The sequence below is a fragment of the Giraffa tippelskirchi genome, chromosome X (genome assembly GCF_054371585.1).
Source record: "Giraffa tippelskirchi isolate mGirTip1 chromosome X, T2T-mGirTip1v1.2.pri, whole genome shotgun sequence".
Classification (NCBI taxonomy): domain Eukaryota; kingdom Metazoa; phylum Chordata; class Mammalia; order Artiodactyla; family Giraffidae; genus Giraffa; species Giraffa tippelskirchi.
Genome location: NC_137289.1, coordinates 145621535 through 145647232, shown reverse-complemented (window position 1 = coordinate 145647232; position 25698 = coordinate 145621535). Strand labels below are relative to the sequence as shown.

The following is a 25698-nucleotide window of genomic DNA, read 5'->3' as shown; positions in this document are numbered from 1 at the left end:
CTCCACACATTCTAGTGAATAAATGAATGTTCAGTGCTATTTTGCCCTTATCTGAACATACTCAACTTCCTTCTCCACACAGACCATATGTGTCCCCTTTCTTTTGCCCTCGCTCTTATATAACAGTGGGCTTCCCTAGTGGCTTCAGACGGTAAACAATCTGCCTGCAATGCAGGAGACTGGGGTTCAATCCTTGGGTCAGGAAGATCCCCTGGAGAAGGGAAGAGCTACCCACTCCAGTATTTTTGCCTGAAGAATCCATGGACAGAGGAACCTGGCAGGCTATACTCCATGGGGTCACCAAGAGCGGGATGCGACTGAGTCACTAACACTAACACACTTATGTAACAGTAGATCTATCTACAGCATCTGTGGTCATTTGAGACACAGCTTCAGACCAGAAATCCGCAAACTTTTTGTGTAAAGAGCCAGATAGAAAATATTTTAGAGTTTGCATGCCATAGAGTCTGTCGCAACTACTCACCTCTGCTGTTGTAACCTGAAAGCAGTCATAGTTGATATGTAAATGAAAGGGCACGGCTATTCTCATGGACACTAAAATTTCTATTGCATATAATGTTCACATGTGATGAACTAGTCTTCTTTGGATTTTTTCCCACTATTTCAAAATGCAATACTTATCTATTCTTACCTTGCAGGCTGTTAAAAAAAAAAAAAGCAGGCCACGGCCCAGATTTGCCCCATGGGCCATAGTTTGCTGGCCTCCGATTTAGACAACTGAGTGACTGTGATATGGTAGGTGCTCTACTAGGTATGACCACCTACAGAGCAAACTGAAAAACAAAATGGGATTTGGCAACTGTTCAGTCAGTTGATTTGCTAGAGGAAGACAGGGCAAAGGTTTTAAACTTCAGAGAGGAAATTCTGTGTGTGTGCATTATTTTTAATTTAGTTTATCCATGTACATGGCAAAGTTGATCAAACTCATCAGCTAATTTGCAAATGTTGGCTCTGATTTGTTTGAACACAATATTTGTTTCTTCTGATTGTAAATGACCTCATCCACAATCTCAGAAGACGGTTTTAAAAACGGGAGCCAAATTTATAAATCTTTGTAAAGTGACACTAGTAAATTAAAACAAATTAAAAAATCTCCTGGGAAGTGAATGTTTTCCTTTTAATATATTGAGGAACCAGTGTTGCTAAGCCCAAGGAAACAGGGGAAGACTGTGACAATTCTGTTTAAATGTTAATAGATTCAGTCTATTTCTATAATATTCCCTCAACATCTATTCAGTATATATCCAATCAGTGTGGATTTGTGGACACTGGTATCAGAAGGATCGTCCCATTATCCTGCCTCTCTTGCTTAATTAGGTCATAAGGAAATACATATTGATATACATAACAGAAAGGAATCATTGAGCAAATAGGAAAAAATTGAGATAGATTTGCATCTTCTTAAAAACATCAGTATTTTCAAAATTCGATTACATACTGTGGGAAAGTGAATGATTTGCCCTATTTCTTCACCCCTTACTGTGCTCACATCCCTGCCATGGCCCCATCATAGAGGAAGTATATTTCCTTACTCAGTGGCATTAGGCTTGGTCATGACTTACCTTGGTCAATGGTAGATGGGTAGAGATGAGAGTGTGCCTGAGTTCAGCCTGCACATTAAGAATCCTTAGTCACTTCCACTTGTCATATTATGCATCTGCACTTCTCCAAATAAATGCTGCCCCACCAACCTAGGTCCTAGAATAAACACATGTAGAATGGAATCGTCAAGAAGTCAAGCCCTGTAGGACTGGCAGCTTGACCTCAGGTCCATCAGTTGAGTTCTGCCAGATAAAACCACACGTCTGTGAAAATAAGTGATGGTTGTTTTAAGCCACTAATTTTCAAAGTAGCTTTTTTATGCAGCAATTTCGTGTGGCAATAGCTAACTGAAAGAAACACAATGTTACATTTTAGATAACACAGCATAAAGCACCATTTTGTGTGTCTGTGTGCACATGTGTATGCATGGCAGGAGTTCTCTATTTCATTCCTTTTTTAATGATATCCAAAATAAAATAGTGTTCCCCAGTGCAGAAATCTCCTGAAGGCCCCGTAGCTCTTCACACCCAGGTTCTTCCTACAGTCTCTACAAGGGGATATGAAAGACCCACAGGGTAATGAGGGCCTTCCCTGCCTACTGAACTGAAAGCAACAGGTTGGTCTAAGAATGTCAAGGTTTTAAAAAATATTTTCCATTTCTAATAAAGATCAAGGCAAATCATATAGTAAAACTGATAATTAGTAAAAACTTATAATTCAAGTATCCAATAAGAGTGGGCCTATGTTAGAAGAATCAGACAGCATCAGCTCTTTTTACAACTTTTTTTTTAAATAGTGGGAACCAAATAAATGCAGGAAGTCTTTAGAACTGTGTCCCGAATGATAAGGTTTCACTCTGCAGCCATCCTGAATAAAAACAGCTATTAAGGTTTTTTTTGAACCAGCTAATCTTGATAAGGTTCAAACGTTTCCCCAAGAGAGACGTCTATGACCTGCCACTCCCTTTGAATTGAATGAATAAAAATTCATGTGTACCACTAACATCAGGGTTTATATAACACTTGTGCTGCCCAACTGGGTCATGGCTACTGCAAAGGCACGTGGGACTTGCATTTATCCTTGTTCATAAATACCTTTGGAAGGTACAGTGCCTGCTCTCTTGTACCTTTCCCAGGCAGCTGCAAGTTCAACCATGCAGTTGTCATTCCTGAAACGGATGTTCCATTAGAACAGCCATGCAGAGAAGGAGCATGGAGCATTCATGCAGGAGCTAAATTCTGTGCTGTTTCAATCAAAAGCACTTTGCTAAAGAAAACACAACAGTTGGAATTACAAAATAACCACAATGCTCAGCTAAAAATACCAAACAGGATGTTCTTTATTTGTGGTTGTATATGTTACTAACAACAAGAACACCAAAATCCTCTCTGATCTCATTGTAAATTCACCTTAACTTTCTTCTGTTAGGTCTCTGGACCTTTCTGACATAAATGATCAATGGAGACAGGAATGTTCCCGCTGTGCCAGAAAGACAGAGGAAGTAATTTAAAAGGTGGCATTTTATGAAGAACGGGTCAGTGGTTGCCCGGATTAGAGAAGGAGGTAGGAGGTAGTGTGGGTGTGACTACAAAGGGGTAGCATGAGAGAGCTCTTCTGTGGTGATGAAACAGTCTCATATCTTCAATGTGGTGGCAGATACGCCAATCTAGACACATGATAAAATTGCCTGGACACCTCTCTGTCTCTCTCTCCATCACTCCCTCACAAAATACAAAGGAATGCATGTAAAAGACTGGTGAATCATGAACAAGGTCTATAGTCAAGTTGACAGCATTATACCAATGTGAATTTCCTGATTTTGAAATTGTACTGTAATTATGGAAGATGCTATCATTGAGGGAAGCTGGATAAAGGGTACATGGACTCTCTTGGTTTTACTGTACTTTTGCAACTTCCTATGACTCTAGAATATTTAAAAAATGAAAAGCTTTTAAAACTGTCATTTCAAAGGTAACATCTCAACCCAGTGCCATTTTGCAGTCACCCACCATGCAGTGGTTCAAGCACTGAGACTTGGGAGTCAAACTGATAAGGGCTTGAGTCCCAGTTCCACTGCTTACTAGCTGTTGTGACCTTGAAAGACATCTAAACTTGGTACCTTGGTTTCCTCATCCTATAAGTGGGAATGATAATAGGACCTACCTAACAGGGGTCTTTAAAGGATTAAATGAGATACTACAGGTAATATGTCCAGACTTCATGGAAAGCATTCAGTAAGTATTGGCTGTTATTATTATTAAGCCGGTAAATCAGTCTAAGTACTTCTAAGAACATTAAGTTCTTGATGAATTTGGCTGACCTTCAAGCACACACTAAGTGCCAGGCATATGCTTCATGTGACCAAGGAGATGGAGTCTAGACATGGGCCCTGGTTCTGGTCTCTGTCCCTTTGGATTTTTCAGTTCTGTAATGAATACGATCTTTAAAGATGCAATTTACATGCAAGATGGATGTTGTGAAAGTGGAAACACAGGGGTATTGAGAAGGAACTAACTTAAGAACAAGAGGCCCTTTCTGCAGTCAAGGTTGAAATGGGAGCTTTCTCTCCACTAAGTTACTGAAGTACAGGATGGTTCAACTGCAGTCTTTAGCTGCCAGCACTCCTTTACCAACAGACAGAAATGAGAATAAAGCACAGGTTAACCCATTGGTGTTGATGTATAACTTTAAGGGTTAAAACTCTTTACCCATCAACCAGAAAAAGACTAAATCCATTCTTCCTTTATCATTCTTTAGAAAAGACATTAAACTATCCCCAGGGGTATAGAGAAAAAGGAATTTATTATAATTTGAGTTTGTATTAATAAATTTAGATCAAAGCATTCTGAATGAAGTATGGAGTTTATTGATTTTAAATTAATTACAATACCTATGTAAATACATCACTGTATAATACATGATAAGTAAGTGCTTTAACAAGCTTTGAATATTAAAGGCATGCACATCATATACAGATGGAGTTGGCATGACACATTACTAGCTTAAATATGGTAATATAGATAACCCATGAGGAGAGAGAGGAAAGAGCCACTGTAAGCAGTTTGGGAGTCCTCTATACACTCAGGAATTTAGGGTCTTTCTTAATGCAATTAAACTTCAAACAAGACTGACATGCATATGATGAATTTTCTATTTGCCAATTCTCCTCCATGTCTGCCAAAACAAAGCAAAAAATGTCCTCCCTTCTCTGTGTTGGCCTTTGCCCTCTGAAACTGATCTCAGTGGATTTTGTTGGGTTTAGTACTAGAAGGAGATGAGTGAGCAGAAGACCAAGAGGTCAGAGTATTCATCTCTCATCCCACTCCATTCCTGCTTCTCTATATTTTGCCCTTGCTGCAATCCTGACTGGGTACCTTTCCAGGGTCCCTTCTTGCAAGGTGGGCCGTCAATGGGTTTTGGTAATGCTGGACCCTCTCTGTCTCCCTGTGGTCACGGCTTCCCCACTGCTAATTTCTATGTACCTTACCACCCCTTGTTGATTCTGGTTAATAGTTCTTTCCTTAAGTTAGGCATTTTTGAGTGTCCCATCTGTTTCCTGTCACATTCTTATGGATACAATGCCCTTCTCTGTGAGTCAGTAGCTAAGGTGGGAGAACACCTTATCTTTTGAGATCGCAATTAAGACTGTGGTTTACATTTTGCTCAGACCATCAAACTGACATCATAATGGGACTGTTACAGGTTATGTGCATAAATACTTACATAAATAATACTACGTGTGACCATTTTCAAATTCCCTCAGCAAACCTGACATCCCATTTTCTTGCTAAATGATTATTACTCTGTGGGTTGAATTAAAACAGCACTGAATTAAAACGGCACTGCTAAATAAGGACTTCAGAGTAATGTCCAAGAGTCCTGTCCACGATGGGCAGAGCTCATGCCTTGTGTTCCCTGGCACAGGGGAGCTCAGCAAATACACAACCGAAGTGCTCCGCACACTGGTGACATACTTTTAGCCTCTTTCTTTCACTTGGATGGACACCTTTCTTTACCAAGATCTCAGTCAGCTATAGAGAGGGGTCATTCAAAAAATATATTTAAAATTGATTCATCTGAACATCTATTGCTTGTTTCCATGGCAACTTTTCCCCAAAGCCATAACTCTAAATTCCTCTGAAAACTTCATCTCAGAAATCTAATGTTATTTGGCACTTCAAACATTCAAATTTTACTATAAAAATTTAACTTGTAAGAATTCTAAGAATGTGTCAAACAACCAAAAAAATGGAGAGAAAATCCTGACTGGTTTTTATTTTCATTTCAAAGAATCATGACATCTTTCAAGGAGACAGCCCTCATCAACACTGCTCATATTTGAGTAAAGTAGTCTCGTACTTTATGTATAATTTACCCAAACTGAGATGTATCCCACAGCCACATCCAAGCAGTTGCCATAAAGACAGAGAAAGCAGTACCATATAAGGATGGGTGGTGGTCCTTATTGTTTCATTTGATCTATCTTTAAGTTTTTGAGTATTCAGAAAGAAATAAAGAATAAAACAAATCAGAATAGTTGGTCTTTTGAAAATAAGATTAGAACCAGAAAATCTGAGAAGGTACATTAAAAGATATTAAATTAACTGTATTCATTTGTAAACCTTGTCAATCTTAGTCCAAAATTTTGCAAGCTCCTAAGACTTTTAAAACTATTTAGTCCCCCATTACTTCAGAACTTACAATCTAAGACAGGCCATGCTAATTAACATTCATTGATGTGGCCAGGACTTGAGAACGGCCCCACAATCCTTGTCAGTGGCAGATAGAATGCCAACACATCTGCCACCCTGGGCTGATTGGGAGTTTTGTGGGGTTTTTTTTTTGCAGTTGACATTTGTTCATTTACTAACTCTTCATCATGCAAACTGCTATTGCAAGACAATATATCATTATATAGAATTATTGGCCAATAGTCCACATCTCCGACTATGAAATTCCTAATGGGAGACCTTCCCTCTCCCCTTTAAAATTAACATGAAATCATATGGCCTGTTCCAGCCAATCAGATGCTCCCATGTAAGACTTTGCCACTCCAACAAGTAATATAGAGAAACAAGGATAATTAGAAACCATTTAAGTCTGAGTACAAATCATAGGATGATGAAGATCATAGCAAATTATATAATTTTTAAAATTTGAAAAGGAATTAAGCACTTATTATGTTAAATCCAATGCCTTTGAATCAGTTTGCCTCCTTAGCAATAGCAGTGGGCAATGACTCAAATCTGACTGATCTTGTCACTCTGTCCTCCTGGGTTGGCGAGGGGCCCACATTGGACCAGTGAGGTGTGTCTTGACTGGGAGATTTTTAACCAGGATGGAATTGAGAGAGAAGAGCTGGGAGAAGCTACCTTTCTCCTTTTCACTTTTGTTTTTCTTTCAGTGCCTTTGCATTTCCCCCAGAGCAGGCCAGTCTGCATCACATCCTCAACAAGTGATTGTTGGAGAGTGGCGGATCCTAGCTCCCCACTCACCTACAGTCATGGACTCAACATCCAAGCATGCAGGCTTTCGGAGAATCCCTCACATCCTAGTTGGGAGATGATGATCACTAATTCTAGAGCATCACCGACTCAATGGACATGAGTTTGAGTAGGCTCCGGGAGTTGGTAATGAACAGGGAAGCCTGGTGTGCTGCAGTCCATGGAGTCACAAAGAGTTGGACACGACTGAGTGACTGAACTGAATTGAACTGAATTCTAGAGCCAGGACTGCCATGTTTAATAAACTGCTATTCCAACTATTTCAGAATAGAGGTAGTGAACTGAGACAAGATCGTTAGACACAGATGCATCAAGAAGTCAGCTGAAGTCTGACACATAAGAGAAGACAGGAAACGTTTGAAAACAAGATCCAAGATGACAAAGGGCATCAGGAGTTGAGGAGTGAAGAAGCAAAAAGCCCAAGGCAGTGAGGCTTCTAGAAGGTCCACCATCACCCTTCCCCCACGGTGTGAAACATGATGCTCATAGCCATGACTCACTCCCATCTTGAAGAGGTAACTAACATTCTGTCTCACTCTTAAACAGCCTGGAAAATCCCATGGACGGAGAAACCTGGTAGGCTATAGTCCACGGGGTTGCAAAGAGTCGGACACGACTGAGCGACTTCACTTTCACTTTCTTAAACAGTAGGGAAAGACATACAATTCATTTGAGAGAGCACAATACAAAATGAACTTCACAAACACCAAAGATGTTGATGTCTACAGAGATAAATCTAAGGCAAGGTTTCATAATTTTAGCACTACTGACTGGGGGAATGGACAATCCTGTTAGGCTGTGCTGTGCATGATGTTGAGCAGCAACTCAGGTCTCTACCTACTAGATGCCAGTAGCATCCCTTGCCAGCTGTGACAACCAACAATGCCTCCAGACATTTCTCAGTGTCCCCTGGTTGAGAACCACTGGCTTAGATTACCTAGAAAACAGATGCCGAGGGACATTTTTGTCCTCACGCTATGGGAGAGGAAGCATTCCTACGCCTCTTGTACTCTTAGTGCGTTCAGCTGAAATGAAAATGCCAGGTTACAAAACAAAAGACATCTCTGAAAACTGGTACTCTATTACCTCAGAGTCACCTCAGGAGAAGCCCTACGTTGAACTCTCTGGATCCCCTTTACCGCCGAATCTAGACTTTGTAGAGGCTTCTTGAACATTATGTAGACCACCATGTATTTCAATCAACTGGTGGTTTCCAAACATGGCTGCTGTCAGAATCACTGATGCCAAGCCCAGGCCTTGAAGATTCTCATTTAGTGGAAATTGGGTGAAACCCTCAAGCCAGTATGTTCTGCAATCATCAGCTGATGATGAGTGAAGTTTTGAATCTGCTGTGGATTGTGGTGTATATAGGTGAAACCACTCAAGTAGCCAGATTCATTTCCTCATGGATGTTTATCGTGTGCCCATCCTGTACCAGGACCCATTCTAGGCAGTGGGAATATCATGGGAAAAGAATGATGAGGTCCTTGCCCTGAACGTAGGGAGTCCAACACGTATAATACCAAGTAGTGGAGCAGACAACGAATGCAGCATCTAGTGTGTTATGATCAATGGTAATTGATGGAATCAGAAGCACTTTGGAATGGCACCCCACTCCAGTACTCTTGCCTGGAAAATTCCATGGACAGAGGACCTGGTAGGCTACAGTCCATGGGGTCGCTAAGAGTCGGACACAACTGAGCGACTTCACTTTCACTTTTCCCTTTCATGCACTGGAGAAGGAAATGGCAACCCACTCCAGTATCCTTGCCTGGAGAATCCCAGGGACAGGGGAGCCTGGTGGGCTGCCGTCTATGGGGTCGCACAGAGTCGGACACAACTGAAGCGAGTTAGCAGCAGCAGCAGCAGCAATTTATAGTACTTAAGCCAACAACAGTTCTAAAATGCTATTTATTTGTGTCTGTAAGATTGTACATATACTACCAACCTCATACTGTTGTGGATTTCTTTCTCACAAATTTGAGTTTGGGTTTTTTTCTAATGAAATGCTTCAGTTGTCATCTTGTCATTGCATTTCAGATAGCTCATGACCCTTTTATTGTGGTCATTTTAGCACATAATAACCCACAAAGTGGGGGTGAGGTTTGGATTATTTTTCTTTGTTACTAGAAGTTCTTTTATTCATTTGTCCTTGTGACTGTAGTGATGCAAAAAGAGTGAATGGATGAGTGAATAATTGGTTTAATACATAGTTATTTTACTTAAGTGCTTTTTTTGGCAGGGTAATTGTAAATGTATATATTTTAATTGCACTGGTACATTGAACATGTCAGTGTCTATACCACTGGACCAACAGAGCATTTTTAGAGCATTTTTCTGGCTAATGGATGTCTGGTAATAATGTCTTGATTTTCCTTCCTGACTCAACTACATAGAAGGGTTTTTTTTTTCCCCCTCAGCAGTGGAAGAAGTACAGGTGATGGATCATTGATGTCATTTCAATTGTTATTTTTAAAAATAAATATAAAAATGCTTCAAAAAAAAAGAAGCACTTTGGAGAGAGCAGTCGAGGAAGTGAGCTTTTCCCCCACAACTTATAGGAGATATATATATATATATATATATATATATATATATATGTATACCCACACAACATCCAAGGCAGAAGAGACAGCAGGAACAAAGGTCCAGGGCAGGAAAGAGCTGGTCACATTTGAGGAACAGAAAGTACACTGATGTGGCTGAGCAGTGTTAAGCTGAGGGAGGGTGTTAGGAAGCAGGGAAATTTATGTAGGAGAACTTGGAAGGCCAAGGGTCATAGATGAAGGTATTAGTCTAAGTGTAATGGAAACCAATCAGAGAGCTTTAAGCACTGAAATGTCACAATCTCATTTTTTTTTTTTTAAGATCTCAACTGGTCCCACGATGTCATCTTAGTGAGGATGACGAATGCTGTGTGTTCGCGTTTAGATGACAGCAGTGCAGGTGGGAAGAAGAGGATGAATTTGGAGAGCGCTATGAAAACAGACCTAGCAGGGCCAGATTCAAGGTAGGGGACGCAGGAAAGGGAAGGCTTCAGGATGACCCCTAGGTGTCTGGCTTGGGCAGCTCACCAAGTCACCGACCATTTACTGAGGCAGGAAAGGCCAAGAGTGGTACAGGTGAGGGACAGGTGAGAAACCAAAAACCCAGTGAAGAGTACATATAACTGGACAATAATATCACGACCAAGTTGAGACTCAAGTGTATTTGGTTCAGAGTTATCACCAGGTGGGGAATAGAAAAAGTAAATACTACAAGTTTATGATCAGAAAGGACTGAGACAAAGGGTAGTATCTGTTTTCTTATGATTAAAAGATATCTCTGCTACACAACAAACAACAGGAATCCGATTGTTTATCAGCTAGCAGTGGTGCTTAACAAGTGTTTTGAGGGACTTTCCTGGTGGTCCAATTGTTAAGAGTCTGTCTGTCAATGAGGGGAACATGGGTTCGATCCTTGGTCTGGGAACTAGGATCCCACATGCCGCGGGGTAACTGAGACCGTGCACGCCAACTATTGAGCCTGTGTGCCCTAGAGCCTGTGCTCCACAACAAGAGACGCCACCGCAATCAGAAGACCACACACAGCAACTGGGGAGTAGTCCCTGCTTGCCACTGCTAGAGAAAGTCCACACGCAGCAACAGAGTCCATACACAGCAACGAAGACCCAGCACAGCCATAATAATTAAATAAATAACATTAAAAAAAAAAAAGAAGTGTTTTGAAGGATGGGAGATGTGGCTTCCTAAGATGATGAGAGTTCCAGACCAAAGAGGTTATATTCAGGAAAAACTCAAGGCAGCAGAACAGAAAGTGCGTTGGGAGGTGGGGGTGGGGAATGGAAAAGCTATCCACGATTAGTAGAGGTGTTAATTAAGGTGATTCAATAATCTTCTGCTGATTTGTGATTTGCAACATTTGGGCTTTTGTGAGGAGACAAATGAGTAGCAAGCAGAATATTATAAAAGTGAATTCTGAGCCATGCAGCAGGCCAGTACAAATTCCGCTGAATTTCCTAAGATGTCTACACTGGCAGAACTGATGGATGATAACTGATCCATATCAGCTCAGTGCTGCAAAGGTGCCCAGTTCCGGGTGTCTTTGGAATTACCAAAGAATAGCCTGTAATCAGGGGCTTCCCCGGCAGCTCAGCAATAAAGAATCCGCCAGGAATGCAGAGACGCGCCAGGAATGCAGAGACGCGCCAGGAATGCAGAGACGCGAGTTCAATCCCTGGGTCAGGAAGATCCCCTGGAGGAAGGCATGGCAACCCATTTCAGTATTCTTGCCTGGAGGATCCCATTGACAGAGGAGCCTGGTGGGCTGCAGTTCACAGGGTCACAAAGAGTCGGACATGACTGAAGCGACTGAGCATGCACACACCCATCCTGTAACCAGCACCACTGAATTATTAAGTAGACTTAATGGCTTTAAAGTCTTTCAAAATCAAATGTTCATAGAAAGCAAACTTGGAAACTTTCATAATAAGACCTCAACAGATTTGGGTGAGGGAAGGCTCCCTGCCAGGGTAAGCAGCTTAGCCCTTCTAGTGGGTTCCTTAGGGAGGAGGAACCATAAGTAGAGCAAGGAAAGAGTCAGCGTTTAGTAACGAGGCTGTGGTCAAGAGCACAGAGGATGGGGGTCTGCACCAAACAGGAAGTGATGTCAGCAACAGAGAAGCTCAGAAGTGGACCAGTCCAAGGGAGAAAATGGCTGCATCTTGACAGCTGGACTCCAAGGGGGGGATGTCCCAAATCAGAGCCTAAGTCCCTTGCTTTTTGCCACACCTCAGTGAACAGAACATAGGTAACCCATCCATAGACTTATCTTTACAGGCAGCAACATGAAACCTTATTGTTTCTCTTTCACAAAAAGAGGGTGAAGATAAGTGAGTGCCTCCAGGGAGATGCTGGGGATAATAGTATTCCATAAGTTGTTCCAAAACGACTCCGATAATTTGTTCTAAAACTAATACTCAGTGTAGTGATTCTACTGAAGTCACCATACTTAATTGCACAGGTTGTCATGAAATTACGCATTTGTCACAAGATCTTGGTAGATGATCAAGGTTTGCAATATTCTCTTTGGAGTTAATGGAAGAAAGCATATGAGGACTGTTGGGAAAGGCAGATTAAGGTAATCTTTAACTCAGGCCAAGCAACCTGACTTTTGGGGGCTCAACAAAAGTGGGAGAACATTGCTAAGGCCACGATCAGTGAAACCAGGCTGACTCATTATTATACCCCCAGCACTTGGGCTGCATTTGAGGCTCTCTCTGAACCTCTGTGTTGGTCTTTCTCTGAAGTTCTGCATGTTCTTTGAATAGAATATATATAATATTCAGAACATTTACTCTGTCTTCTCTTTCTCAGTCTTGCTACACAGTAAATGTTACATCTTCTTAAAAATATACATAAAAGTTAGATAGACCAGGGAGTCTCCAGTGGGAGCAATCTTGCCCTCCACGGGACATTTGGCCCTGTCTGGAGATACATTTGGTTATCACAACTGGGGGTGGGTGGGGCTATGGTACTGGTATCTAGTAGGTAGATATCAAGGATGTTGCTAAACATTGTACAGAGTACTGGACGGCCCCACAACAAAGAACAATCCTACTCAAAACATTCACTTTGCTGAGGCTGAGAAACACATGAGGAAATGGCATTCAACTTAATGGATGTGCAAATTTGGGGTTTTGTCTACAGCAGTCCAGTTAAAGAGCTATCTAGCTGTGTAATTCAACCATATGAAGGGTCACATTAAGTCACTGAAAGTAGGATATTTGATTGTTGGTTTATTATGGTGACAAAAGAGGAAGAAAGGAGGAGAATTTGGCTCTTCTAACTCAATTTTCTGAGTCAAATGAGCTCTGTGGGATCAGGGCACGTGCATAAAACTCTCTGTTCTGTCACCAACTCCACCTGTGCCACTCTGAACTCCACCGCTCTTAACTTGGATTTCTTCAACCACAAAATAGAAAACCTAACCCACCAGCTGGATTTGAGGCTGAAATTGACACAGACAGTGTCCAAACACTTTGCAACGTGTATAAGACAATAACAGTAATAAGCTGCAGTTTCTCTAGGAGTGCTGCCAGGCAAGCACTGATTTGTGCATGTCATCCTTGACCCTCTACAGCCCCTCCAAATGCAATCTGGCCGGTTCAATGTTCTAAGCATCTCTAAAATATGCTGACTGCACTCAACCTCCAGCCCAGTTCAGGTAGAGAGCATCTCCTCTCCTCTCTCTCTGGTCCAAATACCAGGAAGCATGCACTTTGACGCCTCCTCACCCTTGACCCCATCCTGGGACCAAAGCAGAATTTTCAAAATGCGAAGCTGACCAAGTCACCAAAAGGCATCAAAGGATGACACCCAGCTGGGAGGATGGAGTCACTGTAAACTCCATGTGGGAAAACCGTGGGAGGAAAGATTGGGAGGAAAATGTTGGCTGCATTTTTGTTTTGATGATAAAACAAGACGGTTGTGCTATACTTCAGGAAAGTGCTAACTGATTTTATAAATGCAGGATGCTCTTCTCTGCTTAAAGTGTTTTGTATTTCTCTTTGTCACTATTAGGACCATTTGAAAAGATGAGTGAAGAACTCATAGCAATTCTTAAGATTTTCACTATTTCGTCATCTTTGGAAAAATGGCCAAATACCTGGCCCACAACAGGCACTCAACAAATGTTTGATGAACATTTGAGTAAAATGTGAGCCACTGATTTCTTAAATGCAGTCTCCCCTTGGCCAAATGAAAAAAAGCCAAGACATAAAATATGTCTTTCTTTCTGAAGAAAGAGTATTACTTGCCCCTGGATTAGATTTCAGAGGAGGCAAGAGGTACTGAGGACACCTGAGGATAATTCTTTTCTAGAAGATGCAGACAAAAAAAAAAAAAAAACAGCCCCCAGGACTTCAGGATAATACACAATGGGGCAAAACCAAGTTGGGCAAAATAAGTGGAATATTTATGCAAAAAGGCAAAAGAAGCTCTTGGAATTACCTCAATCACTGTGGGGGAAGCAGACAAAGAGTGCAGCATTAGAATAGATCTTAAGCCATAGGGGGTTATGTTAATATGAAAAAGAATGGGTCACACTTAATAAAGAACATTCTTTTGACTTGTGACTGATAAGCGCTGCTGAGCGCTGCTGCTTTGTCGTTCTAAAGTATGCTTCAGAGGAGCGGGGTGACTTCCTCTGACCTGAGAGCCAACATATTCTCCCTGGAATCTTTCTTCTGAGTCTTAAATCAGAAAATGCATATGTAGTGATCTGTGCTAGAATACAGGGCGATTTCATCAGCATATCTTCAGAGAGCAAGAGGAGGCATTAACATCTGCCTGACTCTTCAGTTTTTGCTTTTAGGAAAATGAGGCATCTGATTGAAAATAATTTTTAATTTGTTTCGTGATGCATTGGGTGTATTTGCATAATTAAAGCAATAATCATTCATACAACCAATAGATTTTTTTTAAGGAGTCAGTTGTCACCTTTCCTCCCTCACTTTGTAAATGATATTGACACCTCAGATTACAATTCAAAGGGCACCAGCACACAGTTCAAAATCAGAAGAAGGTAGCGGGATGAGATGCTGATTAGACATAATGAGCACAGACCTTAGATCTTTCTGTGCAAAGAAATCTCTGCTGAAAACGGGTTGCCCTTAATACCGCTTTAAAAGGCAAATTGCTGAGCCTAGTGTCTCAAAAAAAAAAAAAAAAAAGAACAGGCATTAGTAAGTTACTAGTGTCTCACTGGGCATTTCAAGGCAAGTAACGCTGGCAAAACTAGAGAAAGAGCCGTCATAGGTTCCTAGAACGGGTGCCTGAGAAGGAACCTTAACGATTTCCTAATTCAGGCCCTCATTTTTTTTTCCAGCGCAGCAAAGTGAAACCACAGAAGGTCTCGGTGAGCCCAACCTGTCGTGTCCCCACCACCCAGCCCTGCCCGCAACCAGCCACTCTACTACAGCCTGGAATCAGTTGGAGCAGCTCCCCAGGACCTCTGCACCTACCACCCCTGTTCACCTCGACTCCTTCCTTGAAAGCTTTCCCTTTTTTAAATGTTGAAGAGTGCATTGTGGAGGACACGAATTCCCGGCAGATAACTGCCTCTGCCTTATTATAAATATTGATGATTCCTAACTTTCCGTCTTAATTCTCCCCAGTTTTGAAAGTTGGCCCCCAGAATGTCCCATCTCAATAGTGAAAATCATGTCAGGGAGAACTCAGTAAAGTAGCACATGCCAGAACAACTGCAATGCCCCACGTCAAAGCCACACATCTACCACAGAGACATGTCCAAAGACTGGGGTAAACTAACACAGATGCCTGTCGGCTTCCTGGAGGCGGCGCTCAGAATCTTCACAAGTAAGTACCCATTCCTCAGAAACATCTCTAGGTTCATTCGACTTTTCTTTCTTAAGTCTTCTCTCTTTCTCAAAAAGAAACTCAGTCTACAATCTAGATCTGGTCGGTCCCATCATTCACCTAGAAATCTTGACGCCTTCTTTAAAGGAGGCAAACTCCATGAATTTTATGTCTGGTGTGTCCTACGGCCCCCAGCTCCGCGCAGTGCCTGGCAAACAGTAGGACCCCAAGAAATGTGGACTATTTGAGTCAACAGGAAGAGAGGTCACCGACACACGACACCCTACCACCTTCTTATATTAAATTAGAAACTGTGCAATCTTGTGTCCCGCCACAAACTCCTAGGGAAATGCACGCCCCCTTTCCAAAGAGCAAACCGGGTTTCTCCGGAGGGTCCACTCATCACACGCTGGGATCGCTAAGTCGCCCTGCCTCCCGTTCAGTTCTCTGTGGGTTCTTGCGGTGTATCTCACCGAAGGTTGGGTGGGCGAACCTGGGCCCAGCCCCAGGAGTCCCATTTCTCAGCCTTGGCCAGAGAGGCGGCGGCAGGGTCCGAGCCCCAGCCCCAAACGCAGTGACCACTGCGCGGGGCAGAAGACCGCGGGGCAGAGGACCATGGGCTCCAGAAGTGGGGGCTCCTCTTCTAAGGGGCATCTGAGTTTCTGAACAGGTGACACTTGGGGTGATGCACGCGGCACTCTCCAACCCCCCCCCCCCGCCCCGAATCACACACCGAGGACCTCTGCGGAGCCACGGATCCTTTCAACTCTGCGCCGTCCCCCCAGGTCGGCCGTGTGGCGCCCCCTGTCGCCTCTGCTCGCGCCGGGACACTCACCGCATAGTGCAGCTGCGGTTTCTCGCGGTTCACCGGGTCCCCCATGTCGCCACCGGGGGAGGAGTGGCGGGCTCTGGGGCTCAGGCTGGGGTCGTGGCGCCTTTCTGGGGTCCCCCTATTTTACCGCCATCCTTGGGCAGCCCCCGGACTCGAGCCCTGCTCCCTGCGCCCAGAGCGCGGTGCAAAGCGTCCGGGGCACCAGCGTCCCGCCGCGGAGCCGGTGGGGACAGGGAGGAGGCGACGGCGAAGAGGAAGGAGGAGGAGGAGGGAGAGGCCGAGTCAGATTCGATGGGCGGGCGTTTAATTCCTTCCGCTCCTGGCGGGCCCCAGTCTCGACCGCCGCCGCCAGCTGTTTGGGGGCTACAGCGACCGAGCGCGCCCACGACAGGTGTCAGGGCGGCCGGCTTTCCTAACTCCTGCCACCCCGCCCCTCCCCGAGCCCACGGGCCCTGGGATGCCAGGGCCGGGGCTGCTAACGCCTTCAACACCAGCGAGAGGGAGAGAGCTTGGCTTCCCAATAAAGAGACTTTGACTAACTTTGAAGGTGTGGGCCTGACGCCGAAAGCCGATTCGGAACCGGCCCCTGGCGAGGGTGGAGTTTCAGTCTTTCGAAAGCCTTCCTCTGAGAGAATCTCAGTGGCGGGAACCTCAGGAGGGGGCAGGCTGGAGAGGGGCCAAGTCAGCTGCCTCGGGGAGCTGTTGAGGAGAGGGAGGCCGGGCTGGAGGCTTGCTGGGCCACGCCACTTCGGGACAACTGAGTCCCAGAGGGCGTGCAGGACCTGGGCATGGCTAGGGAACCCGGCGGCAAGGGGAAGTCCTGGAAAATCTGCAGGAACTCAGCAGGCACTGAGGACTAGCGTGGGTGCCAGGATGGAGCTGAGTTGGGGGTGGGGGGAGTACTCGGAACCCTCCTTTCTTTGTCTTAGCAAATCAGAAAACAACACAGCTAGGATTTGAAAAGAGAAGAAACGCACGCTATTTGCAAATGCTGCCAGATTAACAGAATGATTTTAGCACACACTACAGATTCACAACGCCACCTAAAGCTGACTTCTACTTTGCAATCCCCTAGTGGAAGCCTACACTTTGAGTGCCAAGGTCCCTCCCCAGGCCTGATATTCTGTGATTTGCCAACAGCCTTTCACAAGCTACATCCAGACAAAGGTAGGGATTGGGACCAGAGTAGAGAAACTCCAGACTGTGAAACCATTCATTCCAAGCCCAAGAGGGGTGGCTATCAAGTAGAGGATGGATTTGTGGGTGGCTTGTGTCAATTCCGGGCTTCCCAGGTGGCTCAGTGGTAAAGACTCCGCCTGCCAATGCAGGGGACACAGGTTCGATCTCTGGATAGGGAAGATCCTCTGGAGAAGGAAATGGCAACCCACTCCAGTATTCTTGCCCGGACAGTCCCATGGACAGAGGAGCCTGGTGGGCTACAGTCCATGGGTTCGCAGAGAGTTGGACACAACTGAGCATGCATGCACATGTGTCAATTCTTCACAGCTGTGAGCATGTGAAACCAGGGGTGCAGGTATCCTAAAGAATCCACTACTAGATACCATGGCAGTTCATCTGCCTGGAAAGCTGTAAGATTACATCTTCTAGAGCTGACCATATGCCTACCCTCTGACCCCACTCGTAAATATATAGAGAAATGGGTGCCAGTGTCCTTCTCATGTACAAGAATGTTCATAATATCTTTAAACAGAATCATCAACATGGAAACTATCCAAATGTCCATCAACTGGTGCATGATGAACCAACTTTGGTCCCTCCATACAAGAGAATACATACTGCTCAGCAATGACAGAAAAATGCTACTCTTGGACACGACAACATGGATTATTCTCACAAACTCTGTGTCCAGAGAGAGAAATCAGACTGAAAAAGAGAACGTACTGTAAGATTCCATTTATTTATTCAGAAGTTGAAATTCACAGTTCAGTTCAGTTCAGTCACTCAGTCGTGTCTGACTCTTTGTGACCCCATGAACCGCAGCACGCCAGGCCTCCCTGTCCATCACTAACTCCCTAAGTCCACCCAAACCCATGTCCATCGAGTCAGTGATGCCATCTAGCCGTCTCATCTTCTGTCATCCCCTTCTCCTCCTGCCCTCAATCTTTCCCAGCATCAGGGTCTTTCCCAATGAGTCACCTCTTCACATAAGGTGGCCAAAGTATTGGAGTTTTAGCTTCAATATCAGTCCTTCCAATGAACATCCAGGACTGATCTCCTTTAGGATGGACTGGTTGGATCTTCTTGCAGTCCAAGGGACTCTCAAGAGTCTTCTCCAACACCACAGTTCAAAAGCATCAATTCTTCGGCGCTCAGCTTTCTTTATAATCCAACTCTCACATCTATCCATGACCACTGGAAAAAACATAGCCTTGACTAGATGGACCTTTGTTGGCAAAGTAATGTCTCTGCTTTTTAATATGCTATCTAGGTTGGTCATAAATTTCCTTCCAAGAAGTAAGCGTCTTTTAATTCCATGGCTGCAGTACCATCTGCAGTAATTTTGGAGCCCAGAAAAATAAAGTCAGACAGTATTTCCACTGTTCCCCCATCTATCTGCCATGAAGTGATGGGACCGGATGCCATGATCTTAGTTTTCTGAATGTTGAGCTTTAAGCCAACTTTTTCACTCTCCTCTTTCACTTTCATCAAGAGGCTCTTTAGTTCTTCTTCGCTTTCTGCCATAAGGGTGGTGTCATCTGCATATCTGAGGTTACTGATATTTCTCCTGGCAATCTTGATGCCAGCTTGTGCTTCCTCCAGCCCAGCGTTTCTCATGATGTACTCTGCATATAATTTAAATAAGCAGGGTGACAATATACAGCCTTGACATATTCCTTTTCCTATTTGGAACCAGTCTGTTGTTCCATGTCCAGTTCTAACTGTTGCTTCCTGAACTGCATACAGGTTTCTCAAGAGGCAGGTCAGGTGGTCTGGTATTCCCATCTCTTTCAGAATTTTCCACAGTTTATTGTGATCCACACAGTCAAAGGCTTTGGCATAGTCAATGAAGCAGAAATAGATGTTTTTCTGGAACTCTCTTGCTTTTTCGATGATCCAGCGGATGTTGGCAATTTGATCTTTGGTTCCTCTGCCTTTTCTAAAACCCGACTGAACATCTGGAAGTTCACGGTTCACGTATTGCTGAAGCCTGGCTTGGAGAATTTTGAGCATTATTTTACTAGAGTGTGAGATGAGTGCAATTGTGCAGTAGTTTGACTATTCTTTGGCATTGCCTTTCTTTGGGATTGGAATGAAAACTGACCTTTTCCAGCCCCGTGGCCACTGCTGAGTTTTCCATATTTGCTGAAATTCACATGTTGAACTTATATAGGGAAATGTGATCTCTGGCGGTAGCAGCCAGAATCATGATTTCCAAGATGGAGAGGTGGTACTCACAGGGAAGGGGATGCAAGGGAACCTTTTAGGGTTCCAAAAATGTTCTGTATTCTATTCTGTATGACAGCTACCCAAGGACACCCGTGTGAAAAAATTCACTGAGTGGTACAGTTCAGATCTGGGCAGTTTACACCCTTCACCATGTGTATTTTATGCTGTAATAACAAAGAAACAAAAATAAATTTAAACTCAACCCCCTGCCCAAACCAGGAACTTCCAGCCAGAGTGCTACCAGTCTTAAGAGAAAGTCAGTTTCACTGTTTGCCCCAGTCTCCTCCTCTCTGCAGCCTGCCTTGCTCAGATCACCTTTGCCTCTGCAGAGTGGGTGAAGAGAGTGAACCCAGTCACCTTGGAGGCCCTCCCTACTGTCAGACAGTCCAGGCAGAGCTGGAAAAACAACACATTAAAGTCCTCTCTTCACTTTCACTCTCCTCCACTGCTGAAAGCAACCCTTAGAACTATGTCATCAAAGACCCTTAGAACAAGGAGGAGAAGCAGTACAAGCTTCACTACAAGGCACCCTTAAGAGAATGCTGCTGGAGTGGCCAAAGGAGGGCATGCATATGCAGATGTCCCATGTCGGGACCTCTGCTTCCTGGTGCTCTATTTAGAAAGAGGAACTCTTTAGCCTGAGGACTTCTTCCTCTGTTACACCTGCCATTACCCCTCAAAGCTAAAAATCCCTTTCTCTAAAAAAAAAAAAAAAAACTTTCATTATCTATCTGTCTATCTACATACACACAATAATAATCGGGTCTCTGGATTAAAAAAAACAACTTAAACATAGTGCTTTGATCATTACTCTTGAATATGTCACCTCCAGGTCAAAATTGGGTTATCTTAGATCTTGGTTTGTTTGTATTCTGTCTTTTAAAAATTTATTAAGTCACTAAACAGCATTGCTGTAAGCCAAAAATAATTCATCACTCCCCAAACTGTGTACTTACACTTTAGGAACGACTTCTGTCTGCTAGCAGATTTCTTGCTAAATTGTCATTGCTAAGTTGGACTTAAATTTTCAAGGGCAACTGGGTTGTTTTTTCCTGTGTTTGAAAGGTTTGAGGAGAAAGGACAAAGCATCTAAGAAAAGAAATCATCAGTCCATGCTGCAAGACTCTTTAATTCATCTCTGAGTGAGTTATGCACCTCTTCAGTTCTCAATCCATTTCTTCAAGACTTGACGAGGGATCTAGAAGATTGTGCAGAACTCTAAGAGGTCTGCTAAATCTTGAACAATTTAATCATATGATACCCCTTATATGTGGAGTCTTAAAAAATGATAAAAAGGAACTTATTTACAAAACAGAAAGAGTAGAAAACAAACATGGTTACCAAAGGGGAAGGGGGAGGGATAAATTAGGAATTGAGGGTTAACAGATGCACACTATATTCAATACCTTGTAATAACCTATAATATAAAAGATTCTGAAAAAGAACATATGTGTATGCATATATATGTATAACTGAATCACTTTGCTGTACACCTGAAACATTGTAAATCAACTATAATTCAATAAAAACCTTAAACAATTTGAATTCCACACATTATTTTTATTTGAATCCATTTCAAGGTATATTTTAAATACCACTCTAAGAAAAAATTCTTTTTTGCCCACCTCTACTTCCAAGTATCTTTCCCATGTTATTTAACTATTCACTGGGTTACTTATTCAATAAATATTCTAAGTGCATATAATTTGCACTTATTGTTCTAGGTCATTTAACCTATTCACTAAATGGCAGGTGGTTTCAAAATTCAAGTTTGATCTTTTGGGGTGATGGAGGGCAATAAAGAGAACACATAAAAACCTCACTTCAGAAAAGGCTGAAGTTCATATCATTCACTGGTTAGCTTAAGAGCCTGCTGAGCTAATGCTCTCTTTTGGTTAGTCATCTTTTTTTAAAATAAATTTCTCTGATGTTTACAGTTTTCCCCAGAGAGGACTCAAAAATAATCTCTAGGAGTTCCTCTACTAGCATCACTTTTAAGAGAAAATATGTCACGCTAACAGTGGCATTTTCATGACTTCCTATCCCCAAATAATACAGCATTTCCAGTTCTGACAGCTGCCCTCTCAGCCAGGACATTTAAACTAAAATCCCTGTTTGCAGTTACTCTGCCTGCCTATAAACTGAGTTAATATTTTCCACATTTCATGCCAACCCAAGGGTGATTACATTTTTTAAAGGAAAACTTTATCTAAATCCATGAAAGCAAATTCAGCTTCAGGGTGTAGGAGGAGCCGAAGGCCCATGTGAGAACTAAAATGCACTTAGATCAGAGGACGAGGCCCTTCTTGCACGCCCAGCCCTGTCATTGACAGAGCAAGGTATGGGACCCTCTTAGATGGAGAGCCTCTTCCTCCAAACCCACCTGCTATACTCTTCCATCCTACTTATCCTGTCAACCCACCTCCAAGCGTATTTTTAAATTTTTGAAACAGAAAAACATAACATACAATGTGCAGCTAAATGAATTATTGCAAAACATACACCCATCTAACCACCACTGAGATCAAGGAATAGAATATTGCTAGTGTCCTTCGGCTGCATTATAACACCCTCCCCTCAACCCCAATCCAGGGGCAGACATTGTCTTGTCTTTTACAGAGTTATTTGCTTCCCTTTTATAGCAGGGTTTCTCAGTCTCAGCACTACTGACACTTAGGGACCAATAATCCCCCCACCAGCTTTACTGAGCTATACCTGACATGGTGCAAATTTAAGGTGTACAGTGTGATAACTTGATACACATATTGTGAAGTGATGATCATAAGATTACTTAACACCTCCATCACTTCACATAGTGAACAATTTTTTGTGCATGATGAGAACATTTAAGATCTACCCTCTTAGCAACTTTCAAGTGTACAATACAGTCCTGTTACCTAAAGTTGCCATGCTGCACATTAGATCTCCCAAAATTTATTTCATAACTGCAAGTTTTTCATCCTTTGACCAGCATCTCTTTATCCCCCCACTGCCAGTCCCTGGTAACTAGCAATCTATTCTCTATTTCTGAATTCAGTTTTTTTAGATTCCACAAGTAAGTGAGATCATACAGTATTTGTGTTTCTCTGCTTTATTTCACTTAACAGAATTCCTTCAAGGTCTATTAATGTTGTCTCAAATGGTAGGAATTTTTGTGGCTGAATAATGTTCCATTGTACATATATGCACCATATTTTCTTTATCCATTCATCCATGTAGATGGACACTATCGTTGTTTTCATAGCTTGGCTATTGTGAATAATGCTACAGTGACCATGGGAATGCAGATGTCTCTTAGAGGCCCTGATTTCAATTCTTCTGAATATATGCACGGAAGTGGGATTGCTGGATCATGTGGCAGTTCTATTTTTAATTCTAAATTTTTTGAGGAACCTTCGTACTGTTTTTGATAATGGCTGTGCCAATTTCCATTCTCACTAACAGTGTACTAGTGCTCCTTTTCTCTACATTCTTGCCAATACTTTTTATCTCTTGTCTTTTTGATAACAGCTATCCTAACAGGTGTAAGGTGATACCTCATTGTGTCTTTTATTCGCATTTCCCTGATGGTTAGTGACGTTGAGCATCTTTTCATGTGCCTGTTGGCCATCTGTATGTCTTCTTTGGAAAAACATCTATTCAGGTCCTTTGCACATTTTTTGATCAGATAAATTTTTGTTTTGCTACTGGGTTCTTAGAGTTCCTTTTATATTTTGGATATTAACCCCTTATCAGATATGTGGTTTGCAAGTATTTTCTCCTGTCCTTTAGATTTCCTTTTTGTTTTGTTGATTGTTTCTTTCGCCATTCAGAAGTTTTTTGCTTCCTGAAGTCTCAATAGTTTATTTTCGCTTTGATTTGTTTGTGATTTTGGTGTCATACCAATAATTCTGTGTTGTGGAAGCTATCCTGTGCATCACAGGATGTTTAGCAGCATCCCAGGCATCTACCCACCCGATGGAAGTATTATGTCCTTCCTGCAGTTGTGACAAGCCAAAGTATCTCTAGACACTGAAAATGTCTCCTGCAGGCAGGGAGGCATGATCACCCCTATTTGAGAACTACTACTTTTTAGGAAGTTATGTATTCACAAATTTTAGAGCTTAGTGTTGCCTTCTTTCTAATTTTATATAAATGGATTCATGATTATATTTTTACTGCATCTGGCTTCTTTTACTCAACATCATGTTTCTAACATTCTTCCATGTTGTCATACGTAGCTATGGTTTGTTCATTCCCATTGCTGTCTAGTAGTCCATTGTCTATGTTTACTGCTGGTGGACATTAGTGTCCTTTTCAGTTTTGGACTACTGAAAACACACAGCTTGAACATCAGTATACCTATCTCCTTGCGCACATGTGCCTGCACTTGAATAGGGTGCAAACCTGGAAACAGAACTGCTGGCTCATAGGCATGCATACCTTCAACTTTACTAGACAATGCCCAACAGTTTTCCAAACTGATTGTACCAATTAGAATCTTTATTTACACTACAGTATAAATAGACTGAACATAGTTTATATAAAGGCTGAATACAGTGTAAAATTGTCTCTCTTCTCGGTTTTCTCATGGGGCTATGAAGATAAAATTCAGGAAATCAAACTCCAGGATCGGGAAGGAGAAATGGAGAAGCAGGCTTAAGGTCCTTCTTGTCCAAAATCACATGTCTCTTGCAAATGAAGAAAGACCTACCAGCTGTGCTAGGGTCATGGCATTGGAAACACTATTGCTGAGTCCATCCACATGTATGGGTAACAGTACTGGATATACCAGTTAATCTTCTGAGTGAAGGAGGATATATTTTTAGGCAGAAGTTCAGCAGCCAGTATGGTGGGGGCGAACCTCAGCAACCAAACTATAAATATAAGTGCCACTTAAGGAATTACCATTTTGCTCCACAGCCATAATCTTCCCCCTTCCTTTTAACCTTAACAGGGATATGGGGATGGGACAGATCCAAGGAAGAATGAAGTGCCCCATTCCTTTCTCCAGGTACATTAGAGAGAGATAATGTCAGCCAACGACAGACCTGGTCCAGTGACCAGTGACTGAGCAATTCCTGGAGGTCCCAAGAATTATGCCTGGAGCTGTGGTGATATAGGACAGAGGAGAGAGTATCACTCAGAACTCTTGCCCTCAACCTTGACCCCTACTATGGAGAATATCAAGAAGTTATGCATCAACAACTGGAACTGCGAATCTGATGATCTATGGATGCAGGGAAAGAAGGTGCGGGTGAAAACAAAAGTGACCGTTACTTTTGTTCACTGGTTCAGTTTAGTATCACTAGTTTGCCCTTTTCTTGCCATTTTGATATTTTCACTGAAGAATTGCTACTCAGTGACTTAGAGCCAAGGAGAGTGCCCTAAAAAATATCCACAGAGAGATGTTTCTAAAATAAATTTTCTATTTCAGGCTCATTAGGCAAAAAACAAAAACAAACCAAAAAAAAAAAAAAAAAAAACAACCAGAGACTGTATTCCCTCTAGTTATGATTTCCCAAAAACAGCTGGAGAATCAAGAAACTACTTTTCATCATATCCATAATTTAATGTTATTCTATTATCTCCACCCAACCAATTACAACCTCCTTTCCTCAGCATGGTGTTGCAAGCATGTAAAGCCTATAGAACACTCATGACAATACCGATGCTGCAGGTGCTAATTTGGGATGACAGCAATTCCACTAATTATTGAGCACCTACATCGCTGGCCCTTTGTTCAACCAGAGGCTTTACAAATATCAAATCCAGATCCTCAGAATAATTGTGTGAGGAGAGTACAATTATCTCCATTTTATTCATGAGAATACTTCACTTGTTTCACACATCTGGTAAATGATGGGGCTGAGATGTAAATGAAGTTGGGTCCAAATCTCTTCACAGGCCATTCCAGTGTGTTTCAAAGTAGAGACTCTTTGGTAAGTCAGATTCATTCATTAGATCGCTGTGGTGTCTTCTTATGAAGAGGGAAGGCAGACGCTGCCAGTGCCCCATCCATACCTCCTAGGCC

General features: G+C 42.6%; 1 protein-coding gene across 5 annotated transcripts in view; it reads right to left on the bottom strand.

Annotated features, from left to right (window-relative positions):
* Positions 1–25698, bottom strand: part of ARHGAP6 (Rho GTPase activating protein 6) — a 528247-nt gene that overhangs the window by 256839 nt on the left and 245710 nt on the right. For 2 of the 5 annotated variants that reach the window (XM_081567205.1, XM_081567206.1), the window contains exon 1: positions 16281–16499. The exons of 1 other annotated variant lie outside the window; for it this stretch is intronic. In XM_081567205.1, coding sequence (XP_081423331.1) covers positions 16281–16325 — 45 coding nt within the window. In that variant the 5' untranslated portion in view covers positions 16326–16499. Of the gene's footprint in view, positions 1–1583; positions 1720–16178; positions 16500–25698 lie in introns of those variants that run through there. 2 more of the 5 variants (XM_081567204.1, XM_081567210.1) reach the window with 2 other exon arrangements.